Genomic DNA, 20,424 nt, shown 5'->3' with positions numbered 1-20,424 from the left:
TTTTGGAGTATCTTTTAACAGTTTCAGTTTCATGCAGACGCAGGATATGATTGTCTTCAAGCCTAATGATCCAAAGTCTTCACAAAGGCTTAATATAGAGTTTCAACTTATAACAGGTAGTAATTGGTTCACAAATGGTTTTAGTTTTGACTTATGCTGCAATGATGAAGTACAGTTTAAAATATGTCTTTATGCGAGCTTTCATACGAGTTAGCATTCTTTTTTTGTCTCAGAACATACGAGTTAGCATTCTTTTCGACTAAAGAAGATGCTTGATGTTTTCAAATGTATTACACAGGGTGGAAGTTACATTTTTGAGTTTGCAAACTTTCCTGATCGTGATGCATGCAGAGATTTTGTAGGTGTGTATCTAAAAACTAAAGAACATATCTGCAAATATTACTAATATTAGTTCAGAAGATAGCATTACTAATTAGTAATTTCATATTTAACCATTTACTTTAGCATTGTTTGTACTAACTGCAATTGTATGACAGGTCAAGCAATTTTGAAGACTGGAGGAGGTGGGAAGACTGAGGTTGAGAAGGCTTCTGTAACTCACGCAGGTGAGAAACTAAGCACTAAAGAGATGGAGCGCCGAATAAAGCTTCTTCAAGAAGACAGGTTTGACTTCTTATCCTTAACCCTTACAAAAAGTTTGCTTCAATATGATGAACCATTTATTTTTTATGCTATGGCACTGGTTATATTATATCAACAAATCACATGTGCACCGAGATATGCAAAATTTACTAATAGCTACGGCAGTTTCCTTGGTAACACCTGATAAAATAATCATTTGGTTAGATCGTCTAACTATAACTAGATTGATATGCAGATTTTACTAATAACTACTGCATTTTCCAGTTTCCTTGGTAACACCTGGTAAAACAATCATTCTGTTAGGTTAATCTAACTAACCAGATGAATTTATTGCTTTAGATTTAATAAACAATATAAATGGATCGATATACTTAATCCATCTGGGAGAAATATCTTTTTGATAGAATTTTTTTATGTTAAAACTAAAATCAATAATTGAAGAAATATCTTGTATACCATAATAAAACAACAAGGAGTTAAAATTAGATTGATTAGAAGCCATGTGAAACATTTGTGCCTGAGAAGCCCCAGAAATGGGCAACTATTGGCTGTTTCATTGAGGAGGTTATTACATAACACTTACTATATTTTCTTGGTTAGTGATTTCTTAAAAGATATGTTAGTATTCACACTTGGGGACAATATCTATTATATATGATGTTTTGTCATTGTTCACTCGCATTCTACTATATCCTAGCACGCCAAATGGCACTCATGAGGGACTAGGGTCATGCTAAATGCAGCTAAAGTTAATAAAACATTAATTTTATTTTTGCAATTGATACCTTCAAGTGCTCCTGCAACCATGCCCTTCTGTTTATTCTTACTTCTTCCATTTATTTGAATTTGATATGATTAGTGACTCCACATGCAACAAATCACCCCAAGTTTGTTATGGAATCCATTGGACTTGCAGTTTATTAAATGCTCCTTTTAAGTTAAATATATCTCTGACCTAAGAAGTTAGTTGGTCTGGTCTTTGCCTTGGCCTTTGCTTTTTCTCTGCTTTTTCTTTGCTGTAACTGTTGCTTTTGTTTGTTTTTTGTTTTGTTGCCGCATTTTTTGTCATCTTCTTTGTTTTTTCTTTTGTCGTTGTTTAAATGACACTTTTTTATGCAATGACCTATGTTCAGAAAAGAAGTTAATTGGTCTGTGTAGTCTCTATTAGATACTATGTTTTTAACTGCTAGGAAATCTAACGAATAATTCATCCCTTACTAGTCATTTTTGCTTGATTTTGTTTGGAATTATTTGTGCTTTCAAGAACGATCAGTTTGGGTTATTTAACTTGATCAGGTATTCTTTTGTCCCTTTGACTTCACACAGACGGAGAGTTGGGTGACACGAGATCTGTTGCTGAAGCACTTGCCAAGTCAAAGCAGGGTTAGTATCATTTTCTTTTCTTGTTTATTTGTATCACAGTTATGTTTTGACCTTTTCTTGTCCTTTTCCTCATTTCACATATATATATATATATATATATATATTTTTGTTTTTTGGCTGTTGTTGCAGTGGAATTGGCTAATGAAGTGTCTGATAAAGAAGCTTATCAAGAACAAGTGGAAAGGATTTCTCGGATGGCTGAGATTGATGATCTCCAGGCACCTCAAGATCCTCCCATTGCACCTCTTTTTATCAAGGTATGATATTCTTGACATGACATGATATAGTTTTATTTTACACAGCTAGTTCAAGATCTCTTGTTTGGACAGGATCCTAGAGACTATTTTGATTCACAGCAAGTCAATGCTATAAGAACTTTGGGAGACACGCTTGCTGGGTCAAAAGAAACGAAATGCAAAGTGAGAACAGTCGAAGCGTATGGCTCCATGAGAGAGTGCATAGCCCAGATTAAGCATGTAGGATTAAGTGATCCCATCGTTAAACCTGAAGTTGCTTTGAAGGTAATGATGGCTATTTTGCTTCTATCTGACATCTTCCATTTGAAAACTTAACTGAAGAAAATGTTGGGTTTAACATGGTATTATAGGTATACAATGGGTTAACCCAGACTATTTCTAGCCCCAAGTTTCATCTCGGGAAGAATCCGCAGGCTAGCAATTTAGATATGTTGCCTAGCTCCACGAAACACGACATATTACACGTGAGTTGGCATTATACCTGTCAATATTCTGCATAATGCTATAAAGACAGACTTCTATTTTTCAATTTTGTATCCCATAAATTTCATACTAAGCCTATTTGAAAACTGGTATTCTGTCACAATCATGATTCCATTGAAAAATCGCCAAATTTAAGTGAATTCTTTTTATTTGGTATAAGATATTTTTCTTGATCATGAAAATTATTTTCTAGATCATCATCAAATTCTAATGTAATTTTCTTTTTCATTTCTGGGCAGATTATTTTTTTTATTGCAATTCAGAATATATTCTAGATTATTGTGATTTTTGGCAAGCATTCCAAATGTAGGGTTTTCAGGATTTACGTGACAATTTCATTTATTGTTTACAGAATTGGACTTCTATCCAAGAATTGCTCAAGCATTTCTGGTCATCATATCCAATTACTACTTCCTATCTCTATACTAAGGTACACACATTGATCCAGTTCATGGCAGCTTCTAACACTGTTGTAAAATTGAGAATTTTGTATATGATGTGAATATACAGGGATCTCTCATCAGATTCTTGTAGTATATGATTTTATAAGGTCAATTGATAATATATATTTTTTTATAGGTTAACAGACTTAAAGATGCCATGTCAACTACTTATACAAGGCTACAGGTACCGTATTTGTTTAAGAATTGGCAACAAGAAACTTGTAAACAATCAGTCTTGGTACATGAACCTGGACTATTAATCTTTGTAAGAATATTAAAATTTAGACCGGAATACCAAATTGAGTTCGATGGATAATTCCAGCAAAGCATCCACTAATCTTTCTACTTATTTTTCTTATCTCCTTTCTTTAGCTTAGCTCTGTTTTAATATTATTAATTTCAGGAGATGCCTGCCCAGTCAGAGTTTAGGCATGAAGTTTCCCTTCTCGTGAAGCCTATGATTCAGGTTAGCTTTGGCCATATTTGATGCGGGTTAATTTACCGTCAACAATCTACTCGTCAAAGAATTATCTACCAAAAAATTCGTTATATATTTATACCCTTATCCAAAGAACCTGATTAAAGAAGATTATTTGGCACCGTAGATCAAATAGGGCCTTATTATTTACCATTTTGGTGTAGACTCTGGATGCCGCATTTGCGCACTATGATGCAGACTTGGAAAGAAGATCAGAAAAGAGTGGAGATAAACGAAAGGGAGGAGGAGGGTTTGTTGCATAGGGGAATTTGTTATATTTTTGGTTGGATTATTTGATTTCCATAGTTCATACATTCAAACTGTAGATCATCTATTTGGAATTTAGTATTTTTTTTTTTTTTTGATGAAATGGTGTAGTAACTAGCTAGTATATATGGTACAATTACAATGGTAGTAACTAGCTAGTTACTTATCACTGGGTTTTGAGGAATTGATTTGTTGAGTTATTAATTTCACCTCTATTGGAGTTTATGTTATATCATTCTCTTTCTTCCTGATTTGTTTTGAAACTCTATTAGTAGAATATATATGTAAATACAAATTTATTGAAACTCAAAGGCAAAGGGTTTTGAGGAATTGATTTGTTGAGTTATTAATTTCACCTCTATTGGAGTTTATGTTATATCATTCTCTTTCTTCCTGATTTGTTTTGAAACTCTATTAGTAGAATATATATGTAAATACAAATTTATTGAAACTCAAAGGCAAAGGGAGTTATTCATAATTAGTTGCTATATAAAATATGAATAAAATATGTTCTTATCTAAATATTATTACACATTAAGATTATTAATTAGCAAGATTTTTTTTTTAAAATAACTAAAAAAATATGACAGCTGGGAGATACAAATTTATAATAACACAACCATATGTTCATAATAATTGAAACTCAAACTCAAAATGAATTATACATAAATTAGTTGCTATATAAAACCCTTTTAAGGTATATATAAATAAAATATGTTCTTAAAAAAAATAACATGACAACTGTGAGATACAAATTTTTAAGGTATATATAAATAAAATATTTTATGACCTAATTTTTAGGTCTTATTTGGATTTAGGCTATTTAAAAAAATAATGATCGGTGGTGATTATGAGGAGATTTAGATTTAAAAAAAAAAAACTTTGGGTATTAATATATAATGATAAAATAATAATAATTATTTAAAATTAAGAGTATTTTAATATTTTGGTTTATAAATTAAGTAATGTAATGGAAGAGACTGAGTTAAATAATGTTTTTTAAATTTGGTTTATTTAAGTAATCCAAACCGAACCAGGCCTTAGAATGTTGCAGGTGCATTTGATAATCCGAATATGATTACTCCGAATTAATTAAGTCTAGAATAAATTTTGAAAACAGTATTGTGGATGTCCTCTTCTCTGACCCTTATTTGATGATAATTCGCAAATAAGTCGACGTCGATGAAAACCGTTGCTTCATGAAGCTCATCCAGAACTCGTCCACTACAGTATATGATATTAATCCTTGATTGTGTTTCTTATAACCAGAAGATAACGAAAATCAAACATTAAACCGACGTACTACTACAGTTATTAGGTAATAACACATTTAAATAATAATAATAATAAGATAATACCATAAACGTAAAGAATTGTTATTAGATTATCAATGATATTAACTATTATTAGTAGTGAAGAAATTTAATTTTAAAAATTGTTGACTCACACTAAGAGTGTGATGTTTAATAAAAAAATATCTTATTAGAATACATTTGTGTTTTCGAAATTATGTTAGAAATTATTAAATTATGTTTCCGGACCTTATTCGTAATATTTATATATTTTTTAATTTTTTTTTTAACAAATTTGTCAATGGATTAAACCGACAAAACCGATCTTCTAACCGTTCAAACAGAACCGATAAAATCGACGGTTGAAATTTAATAAACCGATGATAACGATTTAGATATGTATTTTGGTTAATAAACCGACAAAACCGAACCGCATACCTTTAATACAAAAATAAAATAACATATAACATTTGGAGATGTGTAATGAAGTGAAACTAATGTATGATTTTAATAGTTTTATCAAGAAAAGAAAATATAGGTAAAAAGTTTAATATAAATTTATGAATAAAATATTGCTTTTAAAGGGTAAAAGTTAAGTTTTAACTATTAAGGGGGTTAAAATAAAAGTATTAGAATAAATAAAATGATTCACCGCCTCCTCAAATAACCGGCACGTGAATCCTACGCTACGCGTTCTATATGTTAAAACTATAAATACAAGGAAGCCGTTGTTTGTATCTTTCATATTAATTTTCTTTTTCTCCCTTCTCGGAAGCTTTATGTAGTTGGACTCCGATGGCGATTTTGAGTTATAAGACTTGATTCAACACCGTTGTTTGTATATTTGCTTTACGAAGTTGGATTCCGATGGCGATTTTGAGTTATAAGTCTTGATTCAACACCGTTGTTTGTATATTTGTTGTACGCAGTTGGACTCCGATGGAGATTTTGAGTTAGAAGACTTGATTCAACAGGCAGGTGGTGTTTGATTCCATTTTTCTTCTATCGTCCTTGAATGACCAATTGCACTTTTCGACGATTCTCGACAAGTAAGGCGATCCGTCTTTTTCTTCTTTCAATTCAATTTATAGGATTTGATTCAATCGTTATCGTTAGTGTCTCCTTCAATTTATAGAATCTGATTCAATCATTATCGTTAGTGTCTCCTTCAATTTATAAAATCTGATTCAATCGTTAGTGTCTCCTTCGATTTTTTCTTCACAAGTTTCCCTCTTCTGCAACATTTATAGAATCTGATTCAATCATTGTGGATCCCAATAACAAGAAATACAGAGATGATCTTTGTTAATTTTAAAATAAAAAATCTCAGATACTTTTATTTTTTGTTGTTTGAATGATTTTTATTTTCCATGTTACAATCTTCATTACATGTTAAATCAAAAGCATGTGGTAGTACTGTTGTTGGTGTGGAGTAGGTAGTGCAATTTCAATTCCACAATGAAACTGTAGAAGAAGTTGTAAGTTGTTTTTTGATTCTCATATACAGTATGTAGCTTGCATATCCGAATGTCTTCCTATGCAGCTGCCGCTGTTAGTAAGAATGGTTAAAATTTATTCTCACAGCTTCCCTTATTTGGTCTTGTTTTTATATTTGATGATATTGTCTTATTACTTGTATAATAAACTTTTGTATTTCTTCATCTCTCTGTACGATCCTTCTACTTCACTTGGCCAAATTGATGTGACTGTTATTGTATATTCTATTAAGTCTGTTGTTGTGTCCCGATTTACAAAGAGGGCACAAATTAAATAAAATCTTTAATAGTAACCAGTATTAACAAGGAGGGAGAATTATGATAGAAGAGAATAAATATAGACGAGATAGATTGAGAATAAGAACGGAGGGACTGAGCCCCATTCCATTAGGAAGAAATTAAAAATTATTACATCATATTTGCCTATCTATTTATACTACTTCATTACCTTCTCGGGTCACAACATTTATCATTCCCCTATTGTAAATTATGGTATAGTTGAATCCAAATAACTCTGATAACCATGTTTGTTGCAGGACTGTAATGATATTTTTCTCAATCAGAAACTTCAAACTTTTTATCCTGATAATGAAAATGCTTACCATAAAGGTAATTTTTTTACTTAGATAATGCAATTAAAATTCATTTATATATATATTCTCTTTTCATATAAGATTCTCTTTTCATATAAGATTATATTGTTGTTCGTATGGATAGAAACACAAAATTCCAGAAAGATTAGAAACAATATCACTTGTCAATTAAATTAAATGATGAATGTCTCGACGAATGTGCATTATGTATCTCTTCATACTAGTATAAACTCTCAAAAATTTGTTGTGTGATTTAAATAAATAATTAAAGAATATTTTTATTTTAATAAACATATTATAGAATGAATGCGAAAAGTATCGGTGTTCATTAAACATTACATTTATATTTGGAAAAGAAATAAGTGGTCGATGATATCAAAGAAACATTCCATGACATTATCGGTCATTCTATTAAATAGAATTGATGATGACCCTTTTACAATAGAATCTTAAGTAAACACTTACTCTTTTTTATTTATTCAGTTTATATATTATTTTAAAATCAAGTCAATCTTATAATAATTTTAATTATTTAATTATTATAATTTTATATTAGATAAATTTCATCTCCTAGAAATTAATTAAAATTTTGACAATATAACGTTTATAATTTATTTTAAAATATAATTGGATTTAAAATAAATTTAATGAATTAATCGGACTTTAAATAAACTGAATTAATTAATTAATCGGACAGATGACGCGGCCGATAATTAAAAGTATAAATATACCCTCTGCCCATCTCTCTTTTCTGCTGCGCCAGGTTTACGCCACCACCACCGCGTCTCCGCGTCTCTCTTTTCTCCGCGTCAACACAGAGAGAGGAAGAAGAAGGCAGAAAACTTTGAAAAGCGTTTTATCTCTGTTTTCGTACTTCCATTTTCTCTAGGTTTTTGCATCTTTTGTTATCTCCTTTTTGTGATGATTGTTATCTCCATTGAATCATGCAGATAATAATGCAGATCTGATCTTCCGGTTTGATCAACGTTGGTGATGATTTCGATAAGGTATCAATTCCTCTTCTCTGTATATCTTCCTCATAACTTTCGCTGTTCATTGTGCATTGTCATCCCGATGCCTTCTAGAGATATTTGATTGCATCTGCATTGGATTGAGACTTGAGAGAATCGTACATTTATCTGTTTATGATAATGTGCCTTTCTTGTTTGTTAGATGCCTGAAACTTGTAATTGATCTTCCTAATTTTCAATAGTTTTACGGGATTAGAGAGGCGATAATCATCCGAATTCATTGGCAAGGTTAATTATAACATAAGATCGTTCCACCACCACGACAAAAACTATGTTGAATCGCACTCTTCTAGACTCGATCCGAGACGATCCTAATACCAGTGAAGGTAATAAGAGCTAGAAGGTCTTCAGAGATAAACTCCGTCTTCGCCGTGCAGGAGCCGCCTGGATTTCCAGCGTGCCGACACCTACCTCCGATGTCAACATTTCAACCTCCAACAGACTTGTTTCCAGGCGCGGATCAGGTCGTTAAAATTGAGTCATTAAGATAGATCGGAAAAGCAAGCCCATCTCTCTTTTCTCGCGTCTCTCTTCTCGGTCGGTCGGAGCTCTGCGCCAGTTAAGAGGAGAAGTGTGATGGGAGAGTGAAATCCACCGCCCGACGACCTTTCCTTCCACATCATCCTCAGGTCGGTCAATTTTTCTCATTTTATTTCTAATAATTAATGGCTTAGACAAACCCTAATTTCCCAAACTTTCTTAACCTGTTTGATCAATCAATGTATTCGAGTCAATCAATAATTATGTTTCTTTAATTAGTTGATCAATGAAACTCTTTCTTGACGGAAAATGAATGAAGCATCGCCCCATTGCACCTCAAAACATTATTTGGTTTAAGGGTTTTTTTTTTTGGGCAAGCTGATATTATTTTTTGGATATGATCGAGATTTTTCATTTGGTATAAGAATTAGTTTCTGCATCAATATCCCCAAATTATAGGATAATGTTCTGCTTCATTTGAGAATATTTTATTTCTGATTTTTTACCAAAATGACAAATGTATCTTTTTCATATTCATATCCTGCTGCTGCGCTAAGAGAACCTATGAGTGCACTGGTTTGATGTACTATCAGCCAAGCAAAAGTGCAACAATGGAGAAAGATACATCTGCCACCCAATATGAAGATTACACGAAAAAAGTCCAATTCAGGTTCATACCCCAATTCAGGTTCATACCTTTACTAGTCAATTTTCAGATAGATTTATGCATTGCTTTTGTATTCTCACTACTGAAAATGGTTTTTTATCAAAACTAGTCTTTATGTTCAACTTTTTGTTTTCTTTATTATGTTACCATTCAGAATTAAAAGTATCAATACACTCCTCCACCACCGAATCCTCCGCGTCTCTCTTTTCGGTCGGTCGGAGCTCTACGCCAGTTAAGAGAGGTGTGATCGTAGAGTGAAATCCACCACCCAACGACCGTTCCTTCCACATCATCCTCAGGTCGGTCGGTTCTTCTCATTTCATTTATAATAATTAATGGCTCAGACAAACCCTAATTTCCCAAACTTTTTTACCCTTTTGATCAATCAATGTATTCGAGTCAATCAATAATCATGTTTTTTAATTAGTTGATCAATGAAACTCTTTCTTGACGGAAAATGGATGAAGGTCAGCCCCATTGCACCTCAAAACATTATTTGGTTTAAGGGTTTTTTTTGGGCAAGCTGATATTATTTTTTGGATATGATCGAGATTTTATCATTTGGTATAAAAATTAGTTTCTACATCAATATCCCCAAATTGTAGTATAATGTTCTGCTTAATTTGAGAATATTTTGTTTCTGATTTTTTACCAAAATGACAAATGTATCTTTTTCATATTCATATCCTGCTGTGCGCTAAGAGAACCTATAAGTGCACTGTTCATAGTTGCAGTCTGTGTTGATGTACTATCAGCCAAGCAAAAGGGTAACAATGGAGGAAGATACATCTGCCACCCAGTATGAAGATTACACGAAAAAAGTCCAATTCAAGTTCATACTTTTACTAGTCAATTTTCAGATAGATTTATGCCTTGCTTTTATATTCTCACTACTGAAAGTGGTTTCGTTATCAAAACTAGTCTTTATGTTCAACTTTTTGTTTTCTTTATTATGTTATCATTCAAAATTAAAAGTATCAATACACTCCTCCATCACCGAATCCTCCGCGTCTCTCTTCTCGGTCGGTCGGAGCTCTACGCCAGTTAAGAGAAGTGTGATCGGAGAGTGAAATCCACCACCCAACGACCGTTCCTTCCACATCATCCTCAGGTCGGTCAGTTCTTCTCATTTCATTTATAATAATTAATGGCTCAGACAAACCCTAATTTCCCAAACTTTCTTACCCTGTTTGATCAATCAATGTATTCGAGTCAATCAATAATCATTTTTATTTAATTAGTTGATCAATGAAACTCTTTCTTGACGGAAAATGGATGACAGTTCGCCCCATTGCACCTCAAAACATTATTTGGTTTAAGGTTTTTTTTGGGGCAAACTGATATTATTTTTGGATATGATCGAGATTTTTTCATTTGGTATAAGAATTAGTTTCTACATCACTATCCCCAAATTGTAGTATAATGTTCTGCTTCATTTGAGAAAGTTTTACTTAGATAATGCCATTAATATTGTTTCTTCTCGTAGGTAGAGAATCATAATGTGTCTTAGCCAGTGATTTGCTCAGATACGCGATGGGTATTCTTTTCTACATCAATACTGCGCCAATGCTGGCATCTATTTCTACTTTAAGATCAATTGAAAAATCGGGTAATACTACTACCGGAGTGTTGGTTAGAGCCTTTTTCAAATTTTTAAATGTCTTCTCTGCATCTTTATTCTATTTAAACATACCATTCTTGAGTTAAACCATGTAATGGTTTGTTAATAGTTCCAAGCTGCATACGAATCTTCGATAATACCCTGTCCAAGATAGCCTCTTAATGCTTTGATGCCCAAGAAATGACCTAGATATTCTGCATCTTTAATCCAAATAAGCATTTTGATCAATTTATCACTAGACTATTTTTTTTAGAATTTTCATAACTTAATCAAAATATCTTAGATGTAGTTTCATATTAGAATTGTATATAAGAATATCATAAATGATAGAAGTGTATTATGTTAGAGAATACTTCATTTCTACCTATTTTCTTGACTAGTTAGTCTATCTTTTTGAAAATTAATTTTATAAATATATTTTGTTGTTCTTTGCGAGTACAAACACAAAAATATCATTTCAAAAAATATGGGGCGATATAACTTTAAAAGTTGACTCGACAGTATTTGATTTTGTGATGAAGTATCAAATGATTGAAAATTGTGTTTGAGAATACTTCATTTCTTTATATTCTTTTACCTAGATGTTTAAGTCTTTTAAAAATAATTTGACAAGTATATTTTGTTGACCTTTATAGATAAAATTACAAAGAAAAGTTCAAAAGGAATTGGGGCATTTTACTAATGTTAGTTGTCTAGTTATGATATTTTCATGGCTTTTTACTTGTGATTTAGAAATATAATCAATTTTATAGATAAAGAAAATTATGTTTGAGAATACTTCATTTCATTTATGCATATTCTCAGACTAGTTGACCCTTATGGATAAAACTACAAAGAAAAGTTCAAAAGAAATTGGGACATTTTACTAATGTTAATTGTCTAGTTATGAAATTTTCGTGGCTTTCGATTGGTGACTTGAGAAATATAATCAAGTTTGCAATTAAAGGAATACTATGTTTGAGAAACTTCATTTCATTTATGCATATTCTCAGACTAGTTGACCCTTATAGATAAAACCACAAAGAAAAAAAGTTCAAAAGAAATTGGGGGCATTCTACTAATGTTAGTTGTCCAGTTATGAGATTTTCGTGGCTTTCTATTTGTGACTCGAGAAATATAATTAAACTTGCAATTTAAGAAAAAACTATGTTTGAGAATACTTCATTTCATTTATGCATATTCTCAAACTAGTTGACCCTTATTGATAAAATCACAAAGAAAAGTTGAAAAGGAATTGGGGCATTTTACTAATGTTAATTGTATAGTTATGAGATTTTCGTGGCTTTCGATTTTTTACTTGAGAAATATAATCAAGTTTTAAATTAAAAAAAATTATGTTTGAGAATACTTCATTTCATTTATGCATATTCTCAGACTAGTAGACCCTTATGGATAAAACCACAAAGAAAAGTTCAAAAGAAATTGGGACATTTTACTAATGTTAATTGTCTAGTTATGAGATTTCGTGGCTTTCGATTGGTGACTTGAGAAATATAATCAAGTTTGCAATTAAAGGAATACTATGTTTGAGAAACTTCATTTCATTTATGCATATTCTCAGACTAGTTGACCCTTATAGATAAAACCACAAAGAAAAAAAGTTCAAAAGAAATTGGGGGCATTCTACTAATGTTAGTTGTCCAGTTATGAGATTTTCGTGGCTTTCTATTTGTGACTCGAGAAATATAATTAAACTTGCAATTTAAGAAAAACTATGTTTGAGAATACTTCATTTCATTTATCCATATTCTCAAACTAGTTGACCCTTATGGATAAAATCACAAAGAAAAGTTGAAAAGGAATTGGGGCATTTTACTAATGTTAATTGTCTAGTTATGAGATTTTCATGGTTTTCGATTTTTTACTTGAGAAATATAATCAAGTTTTAAATTAAGTAAATTATGTTTGAGAATACTTCATTTCATTTATGCATATTCTCAGACTAGTTGACCCTTATGGCTAAAACCACAAAGAAAAGTTCAAAAAAAATTGGGACATTTTACTAATGTTAATTGTCTAGTTATGAGATTTTCGTGGCTTTCGATTGGTGACTTGAGAAATATAATCAAGTTTGCAATTAAAGGAATACTATGTTTGAGAAACTTCATTTCATTTATGCATATTCTCAGACTAGTTGACCCTTATAGATAAAACCACAAAGAAAAAAAGTTCAAAAGAAATTGGGGGCATTCTACTAATGTTAGTTGTCCAGTTACGAGATTTTCGTGGCTTTCTATTTGTGACTCGAGAAATATAATTAAACTTGCAATTTAAGAAAAACTATGTTTGAGAATACTTCATTTCATTTATGCATATTCTCAAACTAGTTGACCCTTTATGGATAAAACCACAAAGAAAAATTGAAAAGGAATTTGGGCATTTTACTAATGTTAATTGTCTAGTTATGAGATTTTCATGGTTTTCGATTTTTTACTTGAGAAATATAATCAAGTTTTACATTAAAGAAAATTATGTTTGAGAATACTTCATTTCATTTATGCATATTCTCAGACTAGTTGACCCTTATGGCTAAAACCACAAAGAAAAGTTCAAAAGAAATTGGGACATTTTACTAATGTTAATTGTCTAGTTATGAGATTTTCGTGGCTTTCGATCGTGACTTGAGAAATATAATCAAGTTTGAAATTAAAAGAATACTATGTTTGAGAAACTTCATTTCATTTATGCATATTCTCAGACTAGTTGACCCTTATAGATAAAACCACAAAGAAAAAAAGTTCAAAAGAAATTGGGGGCATTCTACTAATGTTAGTTGTCCAGTTATGAGATTTTCGTGATTTTCTATTTGTGACTCGAGAAATATAATTAAACTTGCAATTTAAGAAAAACTATGTTTGAGAATATTTCATTTCATTTATTCATATTCTCAAACTAGTTGACCCTTATGGATAAACCACAAAGAAAAGTTGAAAAGGAATTGGGGCATTTTACTAATGTTAATTGTCTAGTTATGAGATTTTCATGGTTTTCGATTTTTTTACTTGAGAAATATAATCAAGTTTTAAATTAAAGAAAATTATGTTTGAGAATACTTCATTTCATTTATGCATATTCTCAGACTAGTTGACCCTTATGGATAAATCACAAAGAAAAGTTCAAAAGGAATTGGGGGCATTTTTACTAATGTTAGTTGTATGAGATTTTCGTTGTTTTCGATTTATGACTTGAGAAATATAATTAAACTTGCAATTTAAGAAACATTATGTTTGAGAATACTTCATTTTCATTTATTCATATTCTCAAAATAATTTATCTACTTTTTTCATAATTAATTTGTTAAACCTATTTTGATGTCCGATATTAAACACAAAAAAATATTTTGAAAATTATGAGACAACATCACTTAATTAAGTGGTTCTATAATATTGAGATTTTAAATTTGTGAAATATATTAAATATCAAATAATTTAACTTACTGTATTTCAGAATAATTCATTTATACTTATTATCTTTGTTTATTATAAGGCAATATCACTTAAATTGTGAATTTGGACTTAAAAAATATTAAGTATTAAATGATTAAATTATTAAGGTTGAGGATACTTTATTTATGCATATTTTCTTGTTTAGTTTCTTTTGTCATAAAAATAATATAATTAATATATTTTGTTGTTCGGCGTGGATAGAAACACAAAAGTACAAAAATAATGAGAATAATATCATTTATTAATGTTAGTTTTATAGTGATTTATATTTTCGTGAATTGTATTGGTTTGGGAATTAGAAATATTTTTGGGTTGTTTGAAATTTGAGAAATAGAAATATAGTTTTAGTTTGAAATTATAGAAATATTTCATTTTTCTGCATATTCTCTTAATTATTTGGTCTACTCTTTTATAAGAAAATTATATAGCTTATTTTGTTGTCATTGCGGTGACAAAAACAAATGAGGCGGTTTCACTCATTATGTTGCCTTTATAAATTGAAATTTTGGACATAGAAAATGTTGAATATAAAATTATTGAAAAAAATGTTTGACAAAATTTTATATATGCGTAATCTCTTTTCAATAACGGCTCCTGACAATGAAGTTTCTCTCTTCCCTAGACAATTCTAGTGGCCGATTTTGTCGCGAGGGCGATCTGAAAATCATTAATGTTTCTCGTAATAACAGAATTATAAAGGATCCGAGATCCAGGATAAATGATGTCAATCAAGGTATGATTTCTATGCATTCTAGCAATAATCTTGGTATAGACCATACTTATGGTAATGAGAATCCCCTGGCATTAAGGTAGATAAGACAAAAACTAGCGTGGTATCTAAATGTTAAAATAGATACGATTGTACAAAATAATGTTGTTACTGTTGTCATACAAATTATATCTTCAATATAGCTGTTGGAGTTTGTCCCATTGGGGTAGCAATTATCTAAATACAAGTGTGAACTTTTATTGTGTTATTGTTGGTTGCTGTTTGTTAGATTTACATCTGGTCGGCAAAATATTTCATCTCCATCTATGTTCTCTTTTCGGGCTGAAGTCGATGATGACGCTCATTTTAGTTCTTTCTTGATTTTTATGACATGTATGTTTTTTATTCAATTTTGTTGCTAGATTTGCCAAAAATTGTGACTGCATTGATTTTAGTCTTCAAGTTGAGTGTTGTTGTTCTCTCGTTGTATCTTATTGTATGAAATCGAACTGTTTCACAATATCTTGTTGTAGTGTTACAATGTTGTGACACAATTTTGAATTCGGTTAGATGTATATATTTTGAATCTTTTATGTAACATGTCAAATTTATTTGCAACCGTTGTATCTTGAATTTTTTTAATTAAGTAGGATGACTGAATGTTGGCATCTTTTTCTATTTTGAGATTAACCTGAAAAATCAGTAAACATATCCATTTTGCGTGGTGCGTGGGTCGTGGGTCGTGGGTCGTGGGTCGTTGTGCGTGAGTCGTGGGTCGTGGTGCGTGGGTCGTGGGTTGTGGGTCGTTCAGTAAATATACCCATTTTGATAGCATTTAAAACGTATGACACAATATTTCAAACGTACCAAACATATAGAGTGTTCTTCAGCAAAATTGGGAATGAAAGAAATGAACATATCCATTTTGAAGACGATGCTGCTGGTCAGGTCTACACGGCGATGCTGCTTGATCTCGTCGTCCTCCGGCGTTGCAGGTGACCGGCATTGCGGGGTGTTGGCAGGTGATGCCGATGGAAGTGGCATTGGGTCGCAGGGGAAAGGAGAAGAGAGAAAGTGGGTTGGTGGGAATGGGAAATGTAAAATGAGGAAGGAAAAAGATTAAAAAAATAAATAATGAAAAGGGTAAAATTGTCCAAATTTAAAAAAGGTTAAATATAAAAATTTAAATTATTAAGGTTATTTTTGAGGGTCATTTGATCAAATTTCCAGGATAAATCTATTTATCTCCCTTTCATCTTCTTCTTTTCGCGGGTAATCAGTGAATTGGATCTACAGCAAGATCGCATCTCTGACGAATTTTAAACTCTTTCACGGAGCCTCCTCGAAACTACTCAACTGGTAATGATTCATCTATTTGTTTTCTCGATCATTAGTTTTTATCGATTTGATCATTTCTCATATGAATGTAATTGTGTGTCGTATCCCAATCATCGTTACCTTCGAAGGCGACTCTCAGGTAGGCATTACGAAGATGTCGAAAGAGGAGTTACGAAGGCATCATCAAGCCAAACTTGTGCGTCAGAAGAACGAGGAAACTGCCAGGAGGCTGGCCGCGGGAGTCAGGTTTGGCTTGGGTGAGTTGGTTTCTTACAAGAACGTGAACGATATTCCGCCTCCTCCGAAGGATTTCACGATTCAGATCGACCAGAAGAACGAAGCGATCCTGTTACCGATTCTAGGCAGCATGGTCCCGTTTCATGTCGGGTTGGTGAAGAGCGTTTCCAGCCAGCAGATATTGAATCATAACTACTACATCAGGATTATGTTCAACCTCCCTGGAACTCCTTTCAGTTCACCCGAGAGTAGTAATATTGACGTTAGGGATGCATATTTCAGATGTAAGGATCCGAGGCATTTAAGTGACTTGGTACAGAAGATTGAAACTTTACGCAGGCAGGTGACTTGTAGAGAATTGGAGAAGGCCGAGAGGGCGACGTTAGTCACTCAGGAGAAGCTTCAGCTAGGAAAATTTAAACCGACAATGCTATCGGGTCTATGGATTCGCCCCACTTTTTACGGGTGGAATCGGGAAGGGACTCTCGAGGCGCATGCGAACGGGTTTCGTTACTCGACATCATCATCATCGAGATCAGATGAAGGCGTCGTCGATATCATGTACGCGAATGTGAAACACGCTTTTCATCACCCTGCGATGGAAAAGAAGATGGTTGCTCTACTTCACTTCCATCTGCACAACCACATAATGGTGGGAAACAAGAAGACGAAAGACTTTCAGTTCTTTGTCCAAGTGATTGAACTCGTGAAGAACCTGTGGAGCAGTAAGATTAGAATCAACACCGACTTCCAAAACTTTGTTAACCGAACGAACGTGCTGTGGGGACAGCCGCAGTTTCAAGGTCTCCAGTTTATAGAGGACGGCTGGTGGGAGTTTCATAACATGTTTATAGAGGACGGCCGGTGGGAGTTTCTTAACATGGAGGATTCAGTTTCGGAATCCGGAGATGAGGATGATAGTGAGGAATTGTTGTTGGTGGAGTCTGACGGCAAAGAGGAAGAGGACTCCGACGAGGGATCGGAGGAAGAAGCGAGTAAAGCCGATAGAGAGAAAGGGGCGGAGGAGGAGTCTGATAGTGAAGAAGAGGAGAGGACACGGAGGAGTAATACTAATAATCATCATCATGGAGGCGGGATGGCGAAAAGACCCAAATTCAGATAAGCACAGGTATTATATTATACATACTACTACCCACCCTTGATTATTATTTATTAGTGTATAATCTTTGTTTGAGAATTGTTATAGGTATTAATTAGGGTTACTAAGATTATTTGAAAAATGGAATATTTGATAGTGTTTTAGGATGAATTGATAGAACTAAGGGAGGAGGCAAAGATTTAAAGCTACTAACTATGGTTGTAGTTTAGCATTTTAGCAATTGTGGAAGTTTATGGATTATTATTATTAATAGGAGAAATTATTATAACTTTGTTTTTCTGAAATTTGATACTTTGTGTTTTTCAATCACAAGACTGTTTGGCTTTTGCTTATTACACTTGATTAGTGTATTATAAGCATTTTTTCTAAACAAAATATCTTTTTGGGTTATGTTTTGTTCTTGAATTGAATTAGCATGTTTTTTCTTGGACCTTATTTGATATATAGGGTTATTAGTTAAGATTATTTGGATAGTAATCTTGTTTGATGAAAAAAAATATATGTAATATTGCCAAATCGTGAAGTCTGAATTAATTTCAAATAATCCAATTTATCGGTAACAATCTACTCGTCAAAGGATTATCTACCAAAAAAATTCGGTTACCCAAATAACCTGATTAAAGAAGATTAGTTAAAGAAGATTATTTGACACCGTTGACCATTTTGGTGTAGACTCTAGATGCCGCATTTGCGCACTATGATGCAAACATGGAAAGGAGATCAGACAAGAGTGGAGATAAACAAAAGGGAGAAGGAGGGTTTGTTGCATAGGGGAATTTGTTATATTTTGGGTCGGAATATATGATTTTCATAGTTCATACATTCAAACTATAGATCATCTATTTGGAATTTAGTATATTTTTTTTTTATGAAATGGCAGTAGTAACTAGCTAGTATATGGTACAAGTACACTGTGTTGTAGCCATCATAAGTTAGGTTTTGAGCAATTGATTTGTTGAATTATTAATTTCACCTCTATTGGAGTTTGGATATATCATTCTTTTTTTTCATGATTTGTTTTGAAATGTTAATTATAGAGTTCATATGCAAATACAAATTTATAATAACACAACAATGTGTTCATATTAATTGAAATTCAAAGGCATAGTGAGATATACATTATATGAAAATACAAAGGCAAAAGTGAGATATACATTAATTAGTTGCAAGAAAATGAATACAAACTACCAACTTTTTATTAAAATAACATAAAAATAATATGACAGCTGTGGGATATGAACCCACGCCCTTTCGGACCAGAGCCTAAATCTGGCGCCTTAGACCGCTCAGCCAAACTGTCATTGTTGATATAGAATTTTAAATGTTTATTAAGAAATAATGTTTGAAAACTTTGCAAAGATTGACTTTCATTCCGTTCCCTCTTAAGTTAGTATTTTGTTTTGCATCTTCTTGATTGACCCCAACTGCTTTCATTGCTGCAGAATCTCCTATTTTCAGTTATCTTGAAAAAAAATGTCAACTTCAAGGAAACTTGGGGTAAGAGATACAACTAAACATTTTCTTTATTTTCCTTCAATACCCAAATCCGGTTAGCATTATTGAGACCGTGATTGCTTTTTTCTCTAGAACCTATGGAAATGACTTGGAAGATCGCGGCCTTTTGGATTCGTGAATTCTGATTTGGTGTGCTAAGTTCAATTTTGATTTCTCTCAAATTGGTTATTGAATCTTGGATTATGACCATGGTCAATGGACCACTCACTAAATTTGTAAAATATAAGTCAAAAGTTAAAGATCCAGGTGTTGCTGATGTTTTGACGATGGTAAGTCTACATAACAACGAATGTTATTGGAGTTAATTGTGTTGTCTACATTCAACTAGAAAATGCATTTAGTTGAATTTAGCTAGTTTGTAAGTTAGTACGATCTCTTTGCATTGACACTTGATTGTTATTTGAATTTATAACATCAGAGCATTATTAATGGGCATACTCAATTTTAGATTGAAAATAGTATTTCAGTTTATGTGATAAAGAGTTATTGTTTCATTTTCTTTGGTTTTACAATGTTATTTACTTCATTTTCTGTACTGGACCCGACTTTATTCTCTTCAACTTAAGGATCTTGACTGTGGTATATAGATTGTTTACATTGTTTTGGAGTATCTTTTAACAGTTTCAGTTTCATGCAGACGCAGGATATGATTGTCTTCAAGCCTAATGATCCAAAGTCTTCACAAAGGCTTAATATAGAGTTTCAACTTATAACAGGTAGTAATTGGTTCACAAATGGTTTTAGTTTTGACTTATGCTGCAATGATGAAGTACAGTTTAATATATGTCTTTATGCGAGCTTTCATACGAGTTAGCATTCTTTTTTTGTCTCAGAACATACGAGTTAGCATTCTTTTCGACTAAAGAAGATGTTTGATGTTTTCTAATGTATTACACAGGGTGGAAGCTACATTTTTTAGTTTGCAAACTTTCCTGATCGTGATGCATGCAGAGATTTTGTAGGTG

General features: G+C 32.2%; 1 protein-coding gene and 1 non-coding gene across 2 annotated transcripts; one reads left to right on the top strand and one right to left on the bottom strand.

Moving 5' to 3' along the window:
* Positions 1 to 694: 694 nt before the first annotated feature.
* LOC124937584 (general transcription and DNA repair factor IIH subunit TFB1-1-like) lies at positions 695 to 3,977 on the top strand. Its single transcript, XM_047477906.1, has 9 exons — positions 695 to 776; positions 1,930 to 1,986; positions 2,116 to 2,243; positions 2,316 to 2,507; positions 2,594 to 2,707; positions 3,079 to 3,156; positions 3,306 to 3,353; positions 3,573 to 3,635; positions 3,812 to 3,977. Exons 1-9 carry the CDS (start codon positions 695 to 697, stop codon positions 3,908 to 3,910), a joined length of 861 nt encoding a protein of 286 aa, XP_047333862.1. The 3' UTR covers positions 3,911 to 3,977.
* Positions 3,978 to 19,164: 15,187 nt separating this feature from the next.
* On the bottom strand, positions 19,165 to 19,244 carry TRNAL-UAG. The gene has a single exon. It is a non-coding gene; the product is annotated as a tRNA-Leu (tRNA).
* Positions 19,245 to 20,424: the final 1,180 nt, after the last annotated feature.

Source organism: Impatiens glandulifera, chromosome 1, assembly GCF_907164915.1.
Source record: "Impatiens glandulifera chromosome 1, dImpGla2.1, whole genome shotgun sequence".
In the NCBI taxonomy this organism is placed as follows: domain Eukaryota; kingdom Viridiplantae; phylum Streptophyta; class Magnoliopsida; order Ericales; family Balsaminaceae; genus Impatiens; species Impatiens glandulifera.
The sequence above is the reverse complement of the archived record's forward strand: the minus strand, read 5'-3'. Positions and strand labels throughout refer to the sequence as shown.

Excerpts from the sequence above, each read along its gene's own strand:
- LOC124937584 (XM_047477906.1), top strand. The coding sequence starts at position 695 with ATGGCACTGGTTATATTATATCAACAAATCACATGTGCACCGAGATAT. Across the intron at positions 1,987-2,115 it reads ACTTGCCAAGTCAAAGCAGG|TGGAATTGGCTAATGAAGTG; the intron begins GTTAGTATCATT and ends CTGTTGTTGCAG. Across the intron at positions 2,708-3,078 it reads CGAAACACGACATATTACAC|AATTGGACTTCTATCCAAGA; the intron begins GTGAGTTGGCAT and ends TATTGTTTACAG.